The sequence below is a fragment of the Leucoraja erinacea genome, chromosome 20 (genome assembly GCF_028641065.1).
Source record: "Leucoraja erinacea ecotype New England chromosome 20, Leri_hhj_1, whole genome shotgun sequence".
NCBI classification, from domain to species: domain Eukaryota; kingdom Metazoa; phylum Chordata; class Chondrichthyes; order Rajiformes; family Rajidae; genus Leucoraja; species Leucoraja erinaceus.
The window spans coordinates 942,103-963,150 of record NC_073396.1 but is presented as its reverse complement, the minus strand read 5'-3'; the positions used below and the strand labels follow the sequence as shown (position 1 = coordinate 963,150).

Below are 21,048 nucleotides of genomic sequence, written 5' to 3'. Positions count from 1 at the left end.
AAACCTACCACCAATTATAAGATTGGGAATTAAAAAACAAATGTAATGAACACCGGGCCCAGTGAATGAAGACAAAGCAGTATTCTGCATGGTGTTGTGGTAATGTTAGTGTGACCATGGGAGAGAGGCACACTGACCCTTCACAAGGTGACCATGGGGGGCACACTGACCCTTCACAAGGTGACCCTTCACAAGGTGGTGCTGACCCACAACTCTGCAATGGGGCTGTGAAGTCAAACCTAAACCAAAGGCTCTTTTTAATTTAATGTATATCAGGTTCTAATCCATAAATAAGGAGGCTGAATAGTTGATTGCACAGCCATGTACGAGATATGGATCAGCCTCCAGGTGAAACATCAGAAGATCATAAGTGATAGGAGCAGAATTTGGCCATTCGGCCCATCCAGTCTACTCTGCCATTCAATCATGGCTGATCTATCTCTCATAACCCAATTCTCCTGCCTTCTCCCCATAACACCTGACCCATACTAATCAAGAATCTATCTAACTGCCTTAAATATATCCACTGACTTGGCCTCCACAGCCTTTCTGTAGCAAAGAATTCCACAGATTCACCACCCTCTGACTAAAGAAATTCCTCCTCATCTCCTTCCTAAAAGAACACCCTTTAATTCTGAGGCTGTGCCCTCTGGTCCTAGACTCTCCCTCTAGTGGAAACATCCTCTCCATATCCAGAGTTTAATTGTGGTAAAGCATCTTTCAGTGTGATACTTGAGGTAACATGCTGATATTTGATGCCATGTATCAGATGTGTACACAGGTTGCAGCCAGCTATTTTACTGCTGCCCAAATGCATGAGTTCATATTTTGGAGGGTGATTTAAACTTTCTTTTGGGATAATTGTGTTGTAGACTTCAGATTCTAAATTGAAGATACATTCTGAGACTTCAGCTTTTGTGCTGAAATGCTTAAAAAAATGCACAAACTAATAATAAGGTTGAACGATGCACATATTGTGTAGAAGGTCAACGGTACAGTTAATGGTTTGGGTGGGTTGAGATCAGCCTGGTGGAGTTGGTGCTGTATAACTAGGGCTACACGGTGTCACACATATCCCATCCTGCCTGATGCTCCTTCACCTCTGTGGAGGCCTTTGTACCGAAAACCAACTGTTCATTAATAAACATTCAGAGAGAGCACACACTGTCAATTATTGACGGATGTCATTGAGGATTAACGGGGGGTTTCTGTCTTTTAGTGGCGATGATTGTGGGAACGAGACTGCCCGGGTTGGAGTTTCGACCGTACTGAGTCCCTGTATTGGTGATTGTGGTGTGTACGGAGAATGCAGGCTGCTTCGAGCTCATGGATATCTCTATGCTGCATGTGTTTGTAAAGCAGGTGGGTACAACGGTAGCTGATCGCCGATCCTCCCCGATCAATAATCACACCAGTCCATCTGAGGTTTGATTGACAAATTAACCAGTTAACTTCATTTCCAGGCAGTCAAAGCATTGCCCGTTTGTTTGCGATTTTACCAGCTAGCTCACTGGAATATCTAACATATATAAAAAAACCTTCAAAGGCAAACTCTCTCTCTGTAGACACAAGGAACTGCAGACGCTCATTTAAACCAAACAGTGCTGGAGTAACCCTGCGGGTCAGGCTGCATCGCTGGATAACATGGATGGGGGAACATTGTGGGTCTGGAGCTATGAAGGGTCCCGACCTGTCACCTGTCCATGTCCACCATCGATGTTGGCTGACACGCAGTGTTACCCCATCACTCGTTCTGTAGCCTGGGTCATGTTCATCAAATTGTGTGTCTGGCTTATTAGACAATAGGTGCAGGAGTAGAGGCCATTCGGCCCTTCGAGCCAGCACCGCCATTCAATGTGATCATGGCTGATCATCCCCAATCAATACCCAGTTCCTGCCTTCTCCCCATATTCCCAGACTCCGCTATTTTCAAGAGCCCTATCTAGCTCTCTCTTTAAAATATCCAGAGAACCTGCCTCCACTGCCCTCTGAGGCAGATAATTCCACAGACTCACAACTCACAAAAGTGTTTCCTCGTCTCCGTTCTAAATGTTTCCGTTCCTCCTTATTCTTAAACTGTGGCCCCTGGTTCTGGACTCCCCCCAATATCGGGAACATGTTTCCTGCCTCTAGCGTGTCCACACCCTTAATAATCATATGTTTCAATAAGATCTCCCCTCATCCTTCTAAACTCCAGAGTGTACAAGCCCAGCCGCTCCATTCTATCAACATATGACATATTATTGCATTGGCATTATTAGTTTAATGTACCTAGGTACCAAAATAATACAAAAAGCTCGGTTTCATGACTGATGGACAAAGGAACGTGTGTGAATTGTTCTAGATTTAATATTGTTGAAGGATTATAGAATTTTTGAATATCAACATAATGAAGTAACTTCAATAGAGGTGGTACTGTTGCATTTGACTATGCCAGTGTTGTTAGTGAACTCCCCATGCTTTGTGCTTGCTCCAAGTGGGAATATAACTGTGCCTCTTGTGTGTGTGTGATCCCTCAGGCTGGAGTGGATGGAGCTGTACAGATGACACCCACGCTCAGTCATACCAAAAGCAATTGCTGGCAACTATGCTGCTGACATTGAGTAATCTGGTCTTCATCCCCGCCATTGTGGTGGCCGTTCATCGCTATTACTTTGTGGAGGCTGCTGTGTATCTCTTCACTATGGTTTTCTCAACGGTAATCTTTACATCAGTAGACATACTTTTAACAATGTGTTCATTCCCATTTTGATCAAAACGATGATAAATCATTTTAAGGCTGTCCTTTTTACTGTGATGAACTGAGTCACACAGCATGGAAACAGGCCCTTCTGCCCAATTTTCCCATGTCAAACATGATGCCCCATCTACACTGGTCCCACCGACCCACATTTGGTCCATATCCCTCTCACCCTTTACAACCCTGTCCAAATGTATTTTAAATGTTGTTGTACCTACAATTAGTTCTGGTATACGGTGGCCAGGAATGTACATGGTCTGGTCCTTTATTGTACCGAGGTGCAGTGATATTCATTTTTGTATACACGTCAGTACAAGTATCACTGTATATAAACGCTGAGATACATATTCGATCAGCATCTGAGATACAGCACACGTGTATAGCAGTCATACACCGAGACAGTTCAGTTCAGATTATTGTCACGTGTATCGAGGTACAGTGAAAAGCTTTTGTTGTGTGCTAACCAGTCAGCAGAAAGACAATACATGCTTACAATTGATCTATTTACAGTGTATAGGTACATGACATTTCTGTGAACCACATTTGCCCCCATTAGAAATGATACTCGGTAATAAGTACCTGGACCAAAATAATAACTAGGCCTTGTACTTTCTGTGCCACCATTTCATTTTAGACTATCCTCTCCGTGCCCAGTTTAACAGGATATAGGTCAAACTGGATTTGGCATGTGAACACCTCTATGATCACACCTCAGCCTCCTGCGTTCCAAAGAATAAAGTCCTAGCCTGCCCAACCTCTCCCTGTAGCTCTTCCACATGAATCTTCTCTGAACTCTTTACAGCTTTACGACATCCTCCCTTTAGCAGAGTGACCAGACACAATTCCCCAGTTGCTGCCGCTACAAAGGGTGCTGTAATACTCGGATTTAAGATGGAGTAACTCAGTGGGTCAGACAGCATCTCTGGAGAAAAGGAGCAGGTGACGTTTCGGGTCGACCTGAAATGCCACCTGTTACTTTTCACCAGAGATGCTGCCTGTCCCGCTGAGTTACTCCGTGTGTGTGTGTGTGTGTGTGTATATTTTTACATATTGTGTGGTGCTGCAAATAAGAATGTCATTGTCCTATCTGGGACCCATGACAACAATAGCCTCTTGTCTATTGAAATGCCGATGTAACCAATGTACTCCTTGCAGTTTTACCACGCGTGTGACCAACCAGGGATTGCGGTTATGTGCATCATGGAGTACGACACACTGCAGTACTGTGACTTCCTGGGCTCAGTCCTGTCTGTCTGGGTCACTGTTCTCTGCATGGCCAGGTTGAAATCCCAGCTGAAGTATGTAAGTATCAACAACTATTCTTCAAGCGGTATTTGGGATTTTTTAATCATCTTTCCACTGGAATGTTTTGCATGTTGAGTTATAATATTTCAGCACTTATTGCATTATTATTTCGGAAAAAAAATGAACTGACCATCAGAGTATTTTCATCACTCATGGACTTTGATGCAATTGGCAATCTGTGAAGCAGTAAACAGGAGGCAATGGGAACTGACGACGCTGGCTTACAGAAGTAGACACAGACTCCGACATAGTCCGAAGAAGGGTCTTGACCCAAAACGTCACCTATCCATGTTCTCCACAGATGCTGCCTGGCCCGCTGAGTTACTCCAGCACTCTGTGAAACGTCACCTATCCATGTTCTCCACAGATGCTGCCTGACCCGCTGAGTTACTCCAGCACTCTGTGAAACGTCACCTATCCATGCTCTCCACAGATGCTGCCTGACCCGCTGCTCCAGCTGAAACCCCCTATCCAGTTACTGCCCTGACCCGCACTCTCCAGCACTGTGAAACGTCACCTATCCATGTTCTCCACAGATGCTGCCTGACCCGCTGAGTTACTCCAGCACTCTGTGAGTCACCTATCCATGTTCTCCACAGATGCTGCAGCACCGCTTTTTTTTTTTTTGCACACCAGCATCTGCAGTTCACTTGGGTTTACATATCAGTTGCTGTCCGGGTGGTGGGTGGTTCCATGCACCAGGGTTTCTCTTTCTGGCTGTGAAACAAATGAAAGAATTTGCCAAAGTAGTTGGATCGTAGATACAGGAAAGCAGAGTTTGTTGAGTGATGTGTTGAGGAGTTCCCTAATGCCCACACTGTGAACAAGAAGCAAGTTACTTAAGTCTAATGAATCAACCTAGTGGCTACAATGGATGTTGATGTGTCCTCATTGCCCTGCTTTGATGTTATTTCTGGATCACCTTGAATATGTGTGTTTGTCGTTGCTATTCACCATCACCAACCACCCTCTGCTTCACCATCTGACTGTCTTACACCACAAGAATATTGCCCATATGGAAAGCAACTGGCATGAGTTTCCAATCCCGATCCCAAAGCAAACCTTTTCCATTGGATTTGATTCCTGAGCCTCAGGGCTCTGAACTAGCTGGCATAAAGTATAGCAGGTGGCCCCTTATAGAAATGGTTAATAGTGCAGAACTGGAGAATTATTTGTAGGGGTTACATTTGTACCTGCCAAGGTATTGAGATCCACGACAGGTCAATGGGCATTGGATATTACTGGCTACATTCAACAAGGAAGAGCTTTGAGGGAGGACCTCATTGAAACGTACGGAATAGAGAAAGACTTGGATAAAGTGAATGTGGAGAGGATGTTTCCACTAGTCATAGAGTGATACACTGTGGAAACAGGCCCTGCGACCTAACTTGCCCACACCAGCCGACATGTCCCATCTACACTAGTCCCAACTGCCTGCGCTTGGTCCATATCCTTCCATACTTATCCTATCCATGTACCTGTCTAACTGTTTCTTAAATGTTGGGATAGTCCCAGCCTCAACTGCCTCCTCTGGCAGCTTGTTCCATACACCCACCACCCTCTGTGTGAAAAAGTTACCCCTATTAAATCTTTTCCCCTTCACCTTGAACCTATGTCCTCTGGTCCTCGATTCCCCTACTCTGGACAAGAGATTCTGTGCATCTACCCAATCTATCCCTCTCATGATTTTATACACCTCTATAAGATCACCCCTCATCCTCCTGCGCTCTAAGGAATAGAGACCCAGCCTACTCAACCCCTCCCTGCAGCTCACACCCTCTAGTCCTGGCAACAGTCAAGGACTAGAGATCACAGCCTCAGAATTAAAAGATTATTTTGGGAAAGAGACGAGTGGGAATTTCTTTAGTCAGAGGGCGGTGAATCAATAAAATTCATTGCCACAGACGGCTGTGGAGGCCAAGTCAGTGGATATATTTAAAGCAGAGATAGATAGATTCTTGATTAGTACGGGTGTCAGGGGTTATTGGGAGAAGGCAGGAGAATGGGGTTAGGAGGGAGAGATAGATCAGCCATGATTGAATGGCGGAGTAGACTTGATTGGCCGAATGGCCTAATACTGCTCCTATCACTTATGGATCTTATGATCAAAGGTCAATGCTTTAGATTAACATCTTAGTATCAATAACATTTGAAGAAAGTGATATATTTACACTGGACTGTTGTTTTCTTTATTCAAGGTGCTTTTTATCCTGGGCTCCTTGTTGATTGCCATGTCAATGCAGTTAGATCGGCGTGGTCTCTGGAACCTACTGGGGCCCTGTCTCTTTGCCATCCTCGTCATGTTAGCTGCGTGGGTGAGTGGATATACCGGCATTGTTAGTTGTAAAAATGTTTAAAACATGTTTGTGTTCACTTTAATTTTGATCAAAGTTGATGGATGGAAATAATATGAACTTTAAGGTGAGAAGGGAAGACTGAGGAGCAGATGTTTCACACAGATGGTGTATGGGGTATGTGTGAAAAACATGTTGCTTGTGCTTTGCTTTGGTGCTCGCCTCAACATCTGGGTTGTCTTGTTGTCTGATCTACTTGAAGAGTGTTTGACTACAACTTGCGGTCCATATCGTTCACGCACCAGTGTTTGCGATTTAGCCTTGTGGGTGCTGGTGATAATTGTAGAAACATAGAACAATAGGTGCAGGAGGAGGCCATTCGGCCCTTTGAGCCAGCACCGCCATTCAATATGATCATGGCTGATCATCCACAATCAGTACCTTGTTCCTGGCTGCTCGCCATATCCCTTGATTCCGTTAGCCCTAAGAGCTAAATCTAACCCTCTCTTGAAAACATCCAGTGAATTGGCCTTTCACACAATTGTTTTTTCACACAGAGCTGTGAGTCTGTGGAATTCTCTGCCTCAGAGGGCAGTGGAGGCCAGTTCTCTGGATACTTTCAAGAGAGAGCTAGATAGGGCTCTTAAAGATAGGGGATAGGGGGAGAAGGCAGGATTGGGGTACTGATTGGGGATGATCAGTCATGATCACATTGAATGGCGGTGCTGGTTCGAAGGGCCGAATGGCCTCTACTCCTGCACCTATGTCTATTGTTTATTGGCCTCTACTGCCTGCTGTGGCAGAGAATTCCACAGGTTCACAACTCTCTGGGTGAAGAAATGTTCCCTCATCTCAGTCCTAAATGGCCTAAACCTTATTCTTAAACTGTAACCCCTGGTTCTGGACTCCCCCAACATCGGGAAAATTTTTCCTGCATCTAGCCTGTCCAATCCTTTAAGAATTGTATATGTTTCTATAAGATTTCCTCTCATCCTTCTAAATTCCAGTGAATACAAGCCCAGTCGACCCACTAATGTATGTGGAGTCCATGATTGAGGTGAGTTTCATTCACTCACTGGTTCCAGTGTGACTGTGCTCGGATGAGACTCGTTCGTGAGGCAGATAGATAGATCCTTGCAGGTTTTTAATTGAAATGATATGTTGGTTACTAATAAGGCAGCAGGACTGATTTATTTTCATTATACTTGCAGGTGTCACAGTGTGTGAGACGCCGCCATTGTTATCCTCCCACATGGAAGCGCTGGGTATTTTTCTTATTGCCAGGGATAGGTTCAGCAGTAATTGCCATCGCTGTGTATGGATTTCTGGAAACAAAGGAGAACTATTATTACACGCACAGCATCTGGCACATTCTTGTAGCTGGAAGTGTGGTATTTTTGTTACCGCCAGGTAAAAAACACCTCCGCCTCTGGTTCTGGCCACGTAAGTTTACGTGCGGCTACCAGATTTGTTCTAATATAAAAGAAGACTTGTACGTTGTTTGTTGAATAGACCAATTTAGATGCATTTGGTCAACCAGAGGAAACTGGTTATTTTTGTAACAGGACTGTCTGTATTCCTAAATTGTTTTCAGTTGTTCTGCCGTGGTGAAAGAAATAATGACCACAACATGTTTTAAACTTCTGTGAAAATGACAAGATCATTTCATTCACTTTTGACTTTTTTCTGCAATATGCCAGACATTTTTGTACCTGAACATAAGAGGCATCTTTGAGCAGAGGGTAGTTGCATGGACTTGATTGGACTATAATAAGATTGGGCAGTACACTAGGTTACAAATTGATTCATTTCATTTTCTGTTTGAAACATAAAGTCTTCATTTTTAACTAAATCTGAGAATTGATCATATGTAATAAAGGAAAGATGCGGGTGAGTAGATCAATAGCTGGGTTATATTACTGTAGTCGCTATTTTTCTTTAGACACTAAAGAACTGAAAGTTATGATTTTAAGCACATTTCTTAGCACTTTAAAAAAAAACTTACGTGGTGATTTATTATGTTGAATTTATCTATTAATTGGGGGTTGACATTGAAACTCATTTGTGTTTGCCACCCCCACACCCCACTTTAATATTTGTCTGGCTAAATTGTGTATGTAGAACTGGTGTGTATTTCGAAGCTTCCTTAGTTTGGAGTATGTTGCATGAGTTGGTCCATGTTGCTCTGGCCTGTGTGCGTGCTCCCGGGAGCATGATGTGTGTCACTGGGACCTGCCTGCATCTTGGTCACTTGCTGGAGGGAGGGGCCTCTGCACCCATGCCAGTCTCAGAAGGTGCACGCAAGCTGCAGGATGCACTGCTGTAGCCATTACTCCATGCATGAAACGGTGCCATGTTGTGAACAGATCACTCAATGGTTCCCTGGGCAGGATTTCCATGCTGTGGTTCAGTTTGTGAGTAAATGCAAGAACCAAATAACCAATGATTCTAATATACAGAATCTTATTTCATTTTATCGACTGTAATGTGTGCTAAGTGTATAGATCATTCTGAGCTACACATGTTATACTACTGTAGGGTATGAGGCAGAAAGGGGGCGTGTTAGCAATTACATTTCATCTTCTCGCTGGGTGGACAGGACACCTTGCATTTTTAAGATTTTTCTTTGAATTCATGAATGGATGAGAGTGCCACTGACAAGGGAAGCAGCGTTGGTGACTGGAGGGCAACCTGCCCCTGTGTTGCTGTGGACAAGGGTCCTGTCCGTGTGCTTGGTGCTGGGGACTCTCTGGACCCGTAAGCTACGTTTGTGGTGAGGGCAGGGGCAGAGTGTAGTTGGGACACGCTGCATCCAACATGGTGACAGCAGTCAATGTTTCACCTTACAGGAACTTCAAGCAAACTTTTATCACCAAATATACTTGTGGCTTTTGCAAAAAGACAGGCACCCAAGACTACTGCTGTGTAAATACGATATATATTTCCGACATTAATAAGTATACGGGACATTTTTCTTTTGGGCCTTTAGTATCTGATCTGATTTTGGGGGCAAATGTCATATTTCACCCATTGAAGGTTCTGTGCACTATCAGTATGGGAGTTGTTCTCCACTCTTGCAGCATTCCCATTACATTCAATTATCACCACATCCATATGGAATGTTATCACAATGCAAGTACTAAATCTTTACGTTAGAATATTTGCAAATATTATATTGTACAAACCAGAAGTTGTGAAGGAGGTTGCATCTAGTGCAAAGTAAACAGTGTCAGATCTGTGGTTTGCACAGGCCATGATAGGTCTTTGGGAATGAAATACATGTGTCTGGAGTTGCAGAATCACAGAATCTATAATCACAACATTGCAATGCCTGTACAGCCACCTTTACTAACAAGGATATTGAACCAGTGATTTTGCCCGATTGCAATGACAACAGGTTCATTAGAATCTCTGTTGCAGAAGTTTCAGTTTTTCTCAACACTGAAGTCTTTCTCTGCGACCATGATGTAATTATTAGTGGATAAATACTTGACACTTCCTGAAAACAAAACGCAACATGGAAAGCACTTTTCTCCAGTTACAATCCCCTTCTTGTGGTGTGCTGTTTGATTGGTAAAGATTCTAATTCCTGCACACATTTGTGACCAGTATAAATCTGCTGGCACATACTAGTTATATCACAGTCTGGGTATTCATTTATGACCACTGTGCTGTTTATATTTCACAAATATCCGGACAAGTTGCATTGACACACAACTTGTAGCAGTTGCAATTTGTAGCGATGCATTTTCTCTTTATACTCCCCAAACTATTGCCATCAGAGAATGTTTATCATGGTGCTCCTCATCTGCATGGTCTTGCTGTAGGGAGTTGGATTTAACAGCACCATCTACAAATGATACTTTACAAGACAACCTGAACATGAAATGCTGCTGTCGACTATGTGTTGGTTTTATCTGTGTTTGTAACTGTTTTAGTCATTACTGGTTAAATTAGACTACTTATATGCTGCATTCATTGTGAATCTGGACTGCAGAAGTGACTACTTTTTTATAAAGATAATATTAAATGGAAGAGAACAGCTTTTATTCCAAAAAAACCTGAGCAGACTTGATACACTGTGTATGTTCTGCACGTTACTGACAGTTTCTTATATGTATATATGAGTAAAGATTCTATGTACTATAACTTGAAGGTGAGAAATAGAATTTTCCTATTAAACAGTGGCTTTTATTCTGATATAAACTCCTATTTATTTTTATGTGACCATATCCATTATTTAGATTGCCTTTAATGGGTATTTATATTTTGGGGAAATGTATTAAATCATAATGATGCAAGCGTTGTATCATGTCATTCATAATATGAAACACCAGCATACAATAAATTTTATTTTGAAACATTGCAAATCAATAACTACCTGTAGTAAATGTTAAATCTGCTCTTGTTTTGAGGTGGATTAGGGGTAAAGGCAGCTCATGCACCAGCATCCGTGCAGAAAGTCCTATCCACACCGGGTAAGAACAAGTCAGGGTGGGAAGAACCCTTCCTGGGAACTCTCTAGTCTGTCACAACAAAATATCCCTGAAGATCAGATGATTAAGATAAAGGTTGAGTATTGAAGATGTTAATGCTTTTAAACTTTGGCCAATCGATTTGCAGTTATTAGAGAAGATTGGATTCAATTTGTCTAATGTCTTTCATCTCCTTGGGCCTTTCCAAAGTGCTCCACGGGCAATAGTTTTCACATCCACGCACTGTTCGGCAGCAGACATGTTGTCAATTGATGCACCAGGCTCCACAAACATGTGATTAGTTAGTGATGGGCGAGGGAATATTGCTGGCTATGTCAGCTGAAGGACAGCTCTCCACACATGCCATCAATTCACTGAAGTTGCCTGTTGGGATCTCTATACAACCAATTAATGTTGGTTAAGAAGGAACTGCAGATGCTGGAAAATCAAAGGTAGACAAAAAGTGCTGGAGAAACTCAGCGGGTGCAGCAGCATCTATGGAGCGAAGGAAATGGGCAATAGGAAATAGGCAACGTTTTGGGCCGAAACCCTTTGGGTTTCGGCCCGAAACGTTGCCTATTTCCTTCGCTCCATAGATGCTGCTGCACCCGCTGAGTTTCTCCAGCACTTTTGTCTACCCTCTCATTCATGTTGCTACTGTGGTGTAATTGTGATACAAGTGTAAGATGTGATGAAGACTCACCGCTAATGTGTGTGTGAGGTTCTTCAGTTGCCGGATCTCTGCTGGAAGGAAACTCCCTGAACGGTGCCTTTGTTTCCCAAATCCACCCGCTGTGAGTGGCTGCCTATGGGCCAGTGTGAATCATTTGGTGTATGTCTGAGATCAGGATAGGTGGAGAGAGATTCACTGCTCTTGGGTTCCTAGATGGGAGTGAGTAAAGAATGTGCTGCATTTCTCATTATTGTGCTTGGGTAGATGTCACACCGTGGAGAGAGTGGCCTTTTACTTCAGTACAAGGTCGCGTGGTGTACCACAGTGAGCAGGTCAAGGGTCTACTTCTGTGGAATGAAGCAGTTCTTCTGCAGTTGTACAGGGCTCTGGTGAGACCACATCTGGAGTATTGTGTACAGTTTTGGTCTCCTAATTTGAGGAAGGACATCCTTGTGATTGAGGCAGTGCAGCGTAGGTTCACGAGATTGATCCCTGGGATGGCGGGACTGTCATATGAGGAAAAGATTGAAAAGACTAGGCTTGTATTCACTGGAGTTTAGAAGGCTGAGTGGGGATTCTTATAGAAACATAAAATTAATAAAAGGACTGGACAAGGCTAGATGCAGGAAAAATGTTCCCAATGTTGGGCGAGTCCAGAACCAGGGGCCACAGCCTTAGAATAAAGGGGAGGCCATTTAAGACTGAGGTGAGAGAAAACTTTTTCACCCAGAGAGTTGTGAATTTGTGGAATTCACTGCCACAGAGGGCAGTGGAGGCCAAGTCACTGGATGGATTTAAGAGAGAGTTAGATAGAGCTCTAGGGGCCTAGTGGAATCAAGGGATATGGGGAGAAGGCAGGCACGGGTTATTGATAGGGGACAATCAGCCCTGATCACAATGAATGGCGGTGCTGGCTCGAAGGGCCGATTGGCCTCCTCCTGCACCTATTTTCTATGTTTCTATGAAGCAGCTGTAAGACTTGTACCTGGTTACATCTGATGTGTTATGTGACTGGCTCTCCGTGTGAGGATTGGAATGCTGCCCATTGGAGCGGAGGTGAGAGGCATGAAGATCAGGGTCAGGCCATTAACCAGGAGATCACCATGACCACCATTACACCCTCACGTCTCAGCTGTCCACGTGTGGGGCAGATTGAGATACATTACTTGAGTACAAACACCCCTGGATCACATGCAAGCTCTCAAACACACAGTGCACACGTTTAATTGGCCAATGCAGATATTCATTACATCAGTAAAAGGAAGTATTGCCTGACAAATATTACACAAAGGCTGCATTCAGCCTCTTGTGTATAGCGTGCACAGCCTAAAGCTGGCGGTCAAATTGATGGATTGTATCAACTAGCTATTCAGCTCAGGACTTGCTGAAGTGTGTATAGTTCTAGTAAGATTAGAGTTCTGATTCTAGCACGGTCTAGAATTCAGAAGATGGTGAGGAATTTATTACTAAATGTTTAAATGATGAAGTTCCTCGTTCCTGTTCCTTTGTTGTGATGTTGATGAATTAATCGCATCTCCTGCTGCCTTTCACCAACTCCCTGTCCCCAACAACTTTCCCATAAGCTCCTGCGCTGTTTTATCTGGGAAGTTGCCTCGTGTGTGTCCATAAGGTCATGTGATAGTAGAATTAGGCCATTCGGCCCATCAAGCCTACTCCCCCATTCAATCATGGATGATCTATCTTCTCCCTCCTAACCCCATTCTCCCACCTTCACCCCATAACCTCTGACACTCATACTAATCAATAAAATACTGTTCCTATCTTCCTTAAAAATATCCACTGACTTGGCCTCCACAGCCGTCTGTGGCAAAGAATTCCCCAGATTCACCGCCCTCTGACTAAAGAACATTCTCCTTGTCTCCTTCCTAAAAAAAAGTCCTTTCATTTTGAGGCTGTGCCCTAGACTCTCCCACAAGTGGAAACCTCCTCTCCACATCCACTCTATCCAGGCCTTTCACTATTCTGTACGTTTCAATGATATTCCCCCCTCGTTCTTCTAAACTCCAACGAGTACAGGCCCAGTGCCGACAAATGCTCATCATAGGTTAATACACTCATCCCTGGGATCATTCTTGTAAACCTCCTCTGGACCCTCTACAGAGCCGGCACATCCTCAGATATTGTGCCTAAAATTGCTCACAATATTCCAAATGCTGCCTTACCAGTGCCTTGTCGAGCCTCAACATTACGTCCCTGTTTTTGTATACAAGCCCTCTTGAAATAAATGCTAGCGTTGAGTTAGATTTCTTTACCACTGATAGTCACTTGACATTTTTTACTGTTCGGGTTGTGTGAGTCAGGGGTGAGGGTGGAGATGAGTGAAGCAGGAGGGCAGGCAGGCGGTACAAGCTCACACCCTCCTGTCCATTTACAAATAATCACTGGATGGCAAACTCAACATAACTGTTCCGGCATTGCCCACATACCACGTCTTTCACCTCAACTTCATGGTTTTTTTAATCTTTGTTTTTCTCTTGGTGATTTTTGTTAAAATATGTTCTGGAGTTTCCACGAAATGAAGTTTACTTAAAAAATAACGAGTAATTCATCAGAGGTCTCTACTAGAATCGTATTATATCTAGTGTGATCACATTGAATGGCGGTGCTGGCTCGAAGGGCTGAATGGCCTACTCCTATTGTCTATTGTGCTGCTTAAGGTGCGAATTTAACTCAGTATTGGTGATTTATTGAATGTGTACGGAGATACAGTGAAAATGTTTGCGTGCTGTGGGTTTGAATGGTTCTGTACGTGAGTATACTCACACCTCACGCAAGTACAACATGTGGTGCCGAGAGAAAGATAGCAGAGTGCAGAATACAGGGCTATAGTGATGCAGCTGCAGAGGAAGTGCAGGTAAGTGCACAGAAAGAAAAGTACATGGGCCACAATGAGATAGGTTGGGAGATGGTGACAATACCCTTATCTTGCGAGGTGGTGTGTCCAGCGGTCTACAGTAGTCTGAGAGCACATCAGGGGCTCCATTTCCCAGGATGGAAGACAAATCAAATACCAAAAGCTGTATCTTTTAAGGTGAGAGGGGCAAAGTTGAAAGAAGATCTACAGGAGGTGGTGAGTGCCTGGAACGTGCTGCTGGGGCTGTGGTGGAGGCAGGTACAACAGAGGCTGTCATGAGACTTAGACAGACACATCGATGTGAAGGGATATGGATTATGCACAGGCCGTTATGACTTGATCTTGGCCTCATGTTCAGTATACACATTGTGGGTCGAATGGCCTGTTCTGTTCTATGTCGTGTGGCAGCAGGGAAGAAGCTGTTACTGAATCTGGTGGTACATGGTTTCAAGTTTTGGCATGTTGTGCCTGATGGGAGAAGAGGAAATGACGGGTGTGAGTGGCCCTTGTTTATGTTGGCAACAAAGAGGAGGAGGACTAAACTCTGGTGCCTCCCCTCACTGTGGGGAACGTTGATCCCGTTGTGTAGGGATGTCCATGTTAAACTCTATCGTGTGTTGTGTTCTTCTTACATTGTGACTCAAATCTCACTGTATCGATCGGTGTATGTGACAATAAATGTAACTTGAACTTGCTGTCGTGAGGCAGCGTGAAGTGTAGATGTAGTCGCCGGTTGGGTGGGGTGGGGGCTAGTTTGTGTGATGGACGGCTACATCCACAACTCCCTGTGATGTCTTGTGGTGCTGGGCAGAGTTGTTACCAAGCTAGGCTATTGTGCCTGCGTATGTGATGCTTTCTACGCTGCATCTGTGGAAATTGGTAAGGTCCATTGTTGACATGACCAGTGTCCGGGGTCTTCTGGTGATGCCGGCGGTCTTTCTTGGCCGTAGCACCAATCTATTGGACGTTGCACTCTGTATCTTTCCCTTCACTCTGCCTGTTGTACAAACTTCATGGTGTTTATCTGACTGGCTGGTTTTTCACTGTACCTCGGTACACGTGTCAATAATGGTGAGTCCCACCGCAAGTTGGAGGAGAGTTCGCTTGGGTAGTTTACACCCCAGCGGTATGAACATTGACGTCTCCAATTTCAGGTAGTTCTTGCTTTCTCCCTCCTTCCCCTCCCCTTCCCAGCTCTCCCACAGCCCACTGTCTCCGCCTCTTCCTTTCTTCTTCCCGCCCCCCCCACATCAGTCAGAAGAAGGGTCTCGACCCGAAACATCACCTATTCCTTTGCTCCATAGATGCTGCCTCACCCGCTGAGTTTCTCCAGCATTGTTGTCTACCTTCAATAATAAACCAAATCAACAGCATTAACCACAAAGCAAGTCCCTGAACTCTTGCCATTAATAGCAGGAGGGCCTATGACTCTCAGAGTGGTGCCTTTGTACAACAGACACCAGGACTTCCACCAGTAACAGATGTTGAAGGGATGGCGGATGTTGAGTTGCACAAAGTCTAAAGTATCGCGGGGCTGGATCATTGGCAGATGTAGCAAGCAAACCCGGGGAATGATTGGCAGGATATCACGTCTGAGCTGGAGATATTTTCACACACAGAGAAGGCACGGTGGTGCAGCGGTAGAGTTGCTGCCTCGCGGAGCCAGAGACCCGGGTTCCATCCCGACTACGGGCGCTGTCTGTACGGAGTTTGTAGGTTCTCCCCGTGACCTGCGTGGGTTTTCTTCGAGATCTTGGGTTTCTTCCCAGACTCTGAAGATGTGTAGGTTAATTGGCTTGGTGTAAGTACAAATTGTCCCTAGTGTGTGTAGGACAGTGTTAGTGTGCGGGGATCGCTGGTCAGTGTGGACTCGGTGGGCCGAAGGGCCTGTTTCCACCCTGTGTCTCTAAAACTCTGGTGATTAGAGTTGAGGCCAGTTATTGAGATGTAAACTACGATAAACTGCTTTAGGGATCAGTGCAAAATGATATATATTTATATTTAAAATTAAATATATATGTTATAGTGGGAGAGGTGAAAGAATTGTGTGCTAAATGTTGAACTCTTGTTTTAAGGACGGACTATGACAAAGTGGGTGACCACTGTAGCGGATAAGATGCTCCGAATCAAATTAAGTAAGTACCAACGTGAGACAGCAGACTGCTGCCTCCCAGCGCCAGAGACCCGGGTTCAATCCTGACCACGCCACTGTCTGTAAGGAGTCCGCACGTTCTCCAGCACAGCCAGTGGGTTGGTTAATTGTCCCCAGGGTGTGTGGTAGATTCTGAGGGGAGGAGATGAGAATAAAATCTGTTTTCAGAAGGGATTTACGATGATGTTGCCAGGACTAGAGGGTGTGAGCTACAGGGAGAGGTTGAGTAGGCTGGGTCTCTATTCCATGGAGCGCAGGAGGATGAGGGGGGATCTTATAGAGGTGTATAAAATCATGAGAGGAATAGATTGGGTAGACACACACAGTCTCTTGCCCAGAGTAGGGGAATCGAGGACCAGAGGACACAGGTTCAAAGTGAAGGGGAAAAAATGTATTAGGAATCCGAGAGGTAGCTTCAGATAATGCTTCAAAATGTGTAGGAAGGAACTTACACCAAAGATAGACACTGAAAGCTGGAGTAACTCAGCGGGTCAGGCAGCATCTCTGGACAAAAGGAAGAGGTGACATTTTGGGTCGAGACCCATCTTGTATGTTGGGCTAGTAATACTTCTACAGGCTTTTTCAAGGTGTTTGACCAACATGGCTCATTGGTTTATGGTGAACAAGTATATTGCCACTGAAGATAGACACAGAGTGCTGGAGTAACTCAGCAGGTCAGGCAGCATCTGTGGAGAACATGGATAGGTGACGTTTCACAGAGTGCTGGAGTAACTCAGTGGGTCAGGCAGCATCTGTGGAGAACATGGATAGGTGACGTTTCACAGAGTGCTGGAGTAACTCAGAAGGGTTTCGGCCTGAAACGTTGCCTATTTCCATAAGGATTTCGGCCCCGAAACGCTGCCTATTTCCTTCGCTCCATAGATGCTGCTGCACCATAACTCAGCGGGTCTCCATGTGGAGAACATGGATGGCGGGCCAAATGTCCTACTCCTGCACGTGTACAACCCCGCTCTCAATCCCCTCAGGAACATTCCCAAACTTGTAAACATAGTCACAGTGCACACGATTTTAAAATTCATTTAAAAAACAAAGCACTTGCAGAATAAACCTCGTGAATTTTAACATGAACTCAAACTAATCACCATCTAAAGAAATGAAGCAAAAAAACCCATGGCCATAAAGTGATACAGCGTGGAACCAGGCCCTTCGGCCCAACTTGCCCACACCAACCAACATGGCCCATCTACACTAGTCCCACCTGCCTGCGTTTGGTCCATATCCCTCTAAACCTGTCCCTGTGTCGGGGAGAAGGCAGGAGAATGGGGTTGAGAAGGGAAAAATAGATCAGCCATGATTGAATGGTGGAGCAGACTTGATGGGCCGAATGGCCTAATTTGCTCCTATGTCTGTTGATCTAATGAACTCAACAGATCAGGCAGCATCTATAGAGGCAATGGACAGACAATCCTTCTTCAGACTGGAGAAGGGTTCTGACCCAAAATGTTGTCCGTCCATTCCCTCCTCAGATGATGCCTAACCCGCTGAGTTCTTCCAGCACTCTGTGTTTTGCTCAGGATTCCAGCATCTGCAGTTCCTTGTATCTCTCTTAAAAATACCAACACTTAATCCCTGTGACCATTGGCTGACATTGAAATGGAGAAGTTTCAATGTATCCCCAACGTGAATGGTAGAGAATTGATTAAAGTTCAGCGAATGGTTGAGGAGTCACGATGACTATCTGTCATCAATGTTGACTTCAGCATCAGAGGGCGGTGAATCTGTGGAACTCATTGCCACAGACGGCTGTGGAGGCCAAGTCAATGGGTATTTTTAAGGCAGAGATAGATATAGTCTTGATGAGTACGGGTGTCAGGGGTTATGGGGAGAAGGCAGGAGAATGGGGTTAGGAGGGAGATTGAATGGCCTCATTCTGCTTCTATCATGTATGACGTAATGAGATGCCATGCGTGGACCTCCCAGACTATGGCCGTTTCACTGGTGTAATCTGCTCCATATTGTCCTGTCAATGTGATCCCTTTACAAATCTGCTGATTTCTTTACAAACAGGAAAAATAGAACCTATCTGAAGAATTGTGTGGAAAACTGTGACACATGAATTTCAAATTGGGAAAGTGAGTGTTTATTTACCTGAACCTTTAGATGAATTGTTTTGAAGATTTACTGTGTTCTGAAATCTTTAACGGATGATCTACAAAATGCTGGATTAACTCAGCGGGACAGGCAGCATCTCTGGAGAGAAGGAGTGGGTGATGTTTCGGGTCGAGATCCTTTTTCACCTCGGCAATCTTTTGTTCGTGAGGTGAAAAATAATTTTAAAATATATATTTTGTTCCATGGAATGAAAATAGGCATAATGTTTTAAAATACTTTGTTTAAGATTTATCTTTCCTTCATCAGTCTTTTCTATCTTGCTCGTTATTTCCTTTTATGGAGAGATTGTTTAAGAGTTTTATGGAGAGATTGTGATCATAAGGTCACAAGTGATGGGAGCAGAATGAGGCCATTTGGCCCGTCAAGTCTATTCCATAGAAACAGAAATGAGGTGCAGGAGTAGAGGCCATTCGGCCCTTCAAGCCTGCACCGCCATTCAATATGATCATGGCTGATCATCCAACTCAGTATCCCGTACCTGCCTTCTCTCCATACCCTCTGATCCCCTTAGCCACAAGGGCCACATCTAACTCCCTCTTAAATATAGCCAATGAACTGGCCTCGACTACCCTCTGTGGCAGAGAGTTCCAGAGATTCACCACTCTCTGTGTGAAAAAAGTTCTCCTCATCTCGGTTTTTAAGGATTTCCCCCTTATCCTTAAGCTGTGACCCCTTGTCCTGGACTTCCCCAATATCGGGAACAATCTTCCTGCATCTAGCCTGTCCAACCCCTTAAGAATTTTGTAAGTTTCTATAAGATCCCCTCTCAATCTCCTAAATTCTAGAGAGTATAAACCAAGTCTATCCAGTTTTTCTTTATAAGACAGTCCTGACATCCCAGGAATCAGTCTGATCTATCTCTCCCTCCTAACCCCATTCTCCTGCCTTCTCCCCATAACCCCTGACACCCGCTCTGATCAAGAATCTATCTATCTCTGTCTTAAATATATCCACTGACTTGTGGCCTCCACAGCCGTCTGTGGCAAAGAATTCCACAGATTCACCGCACACAGACAAATAAATTACTCATCTCCTTCCTAAAAGAATGTCCTTTAATTCTGAGGCTGTGACCTCTGGTCCTAGACTCTCCCACTAGGGGAAACATCCTCTCCACATCCACTCTATCCAAGCCTTTCACTATTCGGTACGTTTCAATGAGGTCCCCTCTCATTCTTCTAAACTCCAGCGAGTACAGGCCCAGTGCCGACAAACGCTCATCATAGATTAACCAAGTTCAAGTTATGATGTTTAAGAAAGAACTGCAGATGCTGGAAAATAGAAGGTAGACAAAAATGCTGGAGAAACTCAGCGGGTGCAGCAGCATCTATGGTGCGAAGGAAATAGGCAACGTTTCGGGCCGAAACCCTTCCGGGTCTCGGCCCGAAACGTTGCCTATTTCCCTTCAGGGTTTCGTCCTGAAACGTCGCCTATTTCCTTCGCTCCATAGATGCTGCTGCACCCGCTGAGTTTCTCCAGCACGATTATCTACCTTCATGTTATGATGTTTCAGGTGCAGAGCTGACTCTGTGGAGAGGAGTGGTGAAGAGAGATCGGGAGATTAGTTAGCAGGTAGATAGTGGTGGATGGGTAAACATGTCTGATTGACAGAGTGACAAAGAATGCCGAGGTTTTCAAGGTTGTCCTGGTGATCTTCAGATCCTCATGATATGTTTGACTTTAATGAAATTGACTGGAGATTAGATTCCCGCTCTCACCCACTTAAAACACTTGCAGACATTATCCAAAGACCAACAAAAGGTTCACCTCACGTAATGAGCTCAATAGCCAGTCCCCTCACTTTACATCAAGCATCCAAAGCATTTCAATCGCTAACGTATCCGTGTGGGGCTGATCATAGACTCGTGCAGCACGGAAACAGGCCCTTCGGCCCAACTTGCCAATGCTGACCAACATGCCCCATCGACATTAGTCCCACCAGCCCGTGTTTGGTCCACATCCCTCTACACCTGTCCTGTCCATGTACCTGCGGTTGGTCTTGGATAATGTATGCGACTGTTTTAATTGGGTGAAAGCAGCGATAGCAAACGCAATGTGTAGGAAGGAAGTGTTGGTTTACACTGAAGATACTCCAGCATTTTGTGTCTACCATCAGCAAACCCAATCCTCAATCATTCCTGAGGGTCTGTGTACATATAGAACAGCCAGCAATATGAGGCATGATTAAGGGCTGTCACACTTGGGCGATCTAATCCACGCATTCTGGCGAGTTTGGCCTCGACTCATAATAATAATAATAATAATAATAACTTTATTTATAAAGCGCTTTTAGACAACATCAGTTACCACAAAGTGCTGTACATGGGAAGTCAACAAAAAGTTATTACAAACTACTAAAACCATTAAGACGACAGGACTATAAAACAGTAAAAATTAAAAAACA

General features: G+C 44.5%; 1 protein-coding gene across 2 annotated transcripts in view; it reads left to right on the top strand.

The window, feature by feature from the left end:
* Positions 1-21,048, top strand: part of pgap6 (post-glycosylphosphatidylinositol attachment to proteins 6) — a 44,650-nt gene that overhangs the window by 22,716 nt on the left and 886 nt on the right. The window contains exons 9-16 of one of the 2 annotated variants that reach the window (XM_055650972.1): positions 1,220-1,362; positions 2,520-2,698; positions 3,896-4,042; positions 6,244-6,360; positions 7,551-7,749; positions 10,755-10,817; positions 16,438-16,497; positions 18,543-18,607. In XM_055650972.1, the coding sequence (XP_055506947.1) occupies positions 1,220-1,362; positions 2,520-2,698; positions 3,896-4,042; positions 6,244-6,360; positions 7,551-7,749; positions 10,755-10,817; positions 16,438-16,497; positions 18,543-18,562 (928 nt within the window). In that variant the 3' untranslated portion in view covers positions 18,563-18,607. The remainder of the gene's footprint in view (positions 1-1,219; positions 1,363-2,519; positions 2,699-3,895; positions 4,043-6,243; positions 6,361-7,550; positions 7,750-10,754; positions 10,818-16,437; positions 16,498-18,542; positions 18,608-21,048) is intronic. The other variant, XM_055650973.1, reaches the window with a different exon arrangement.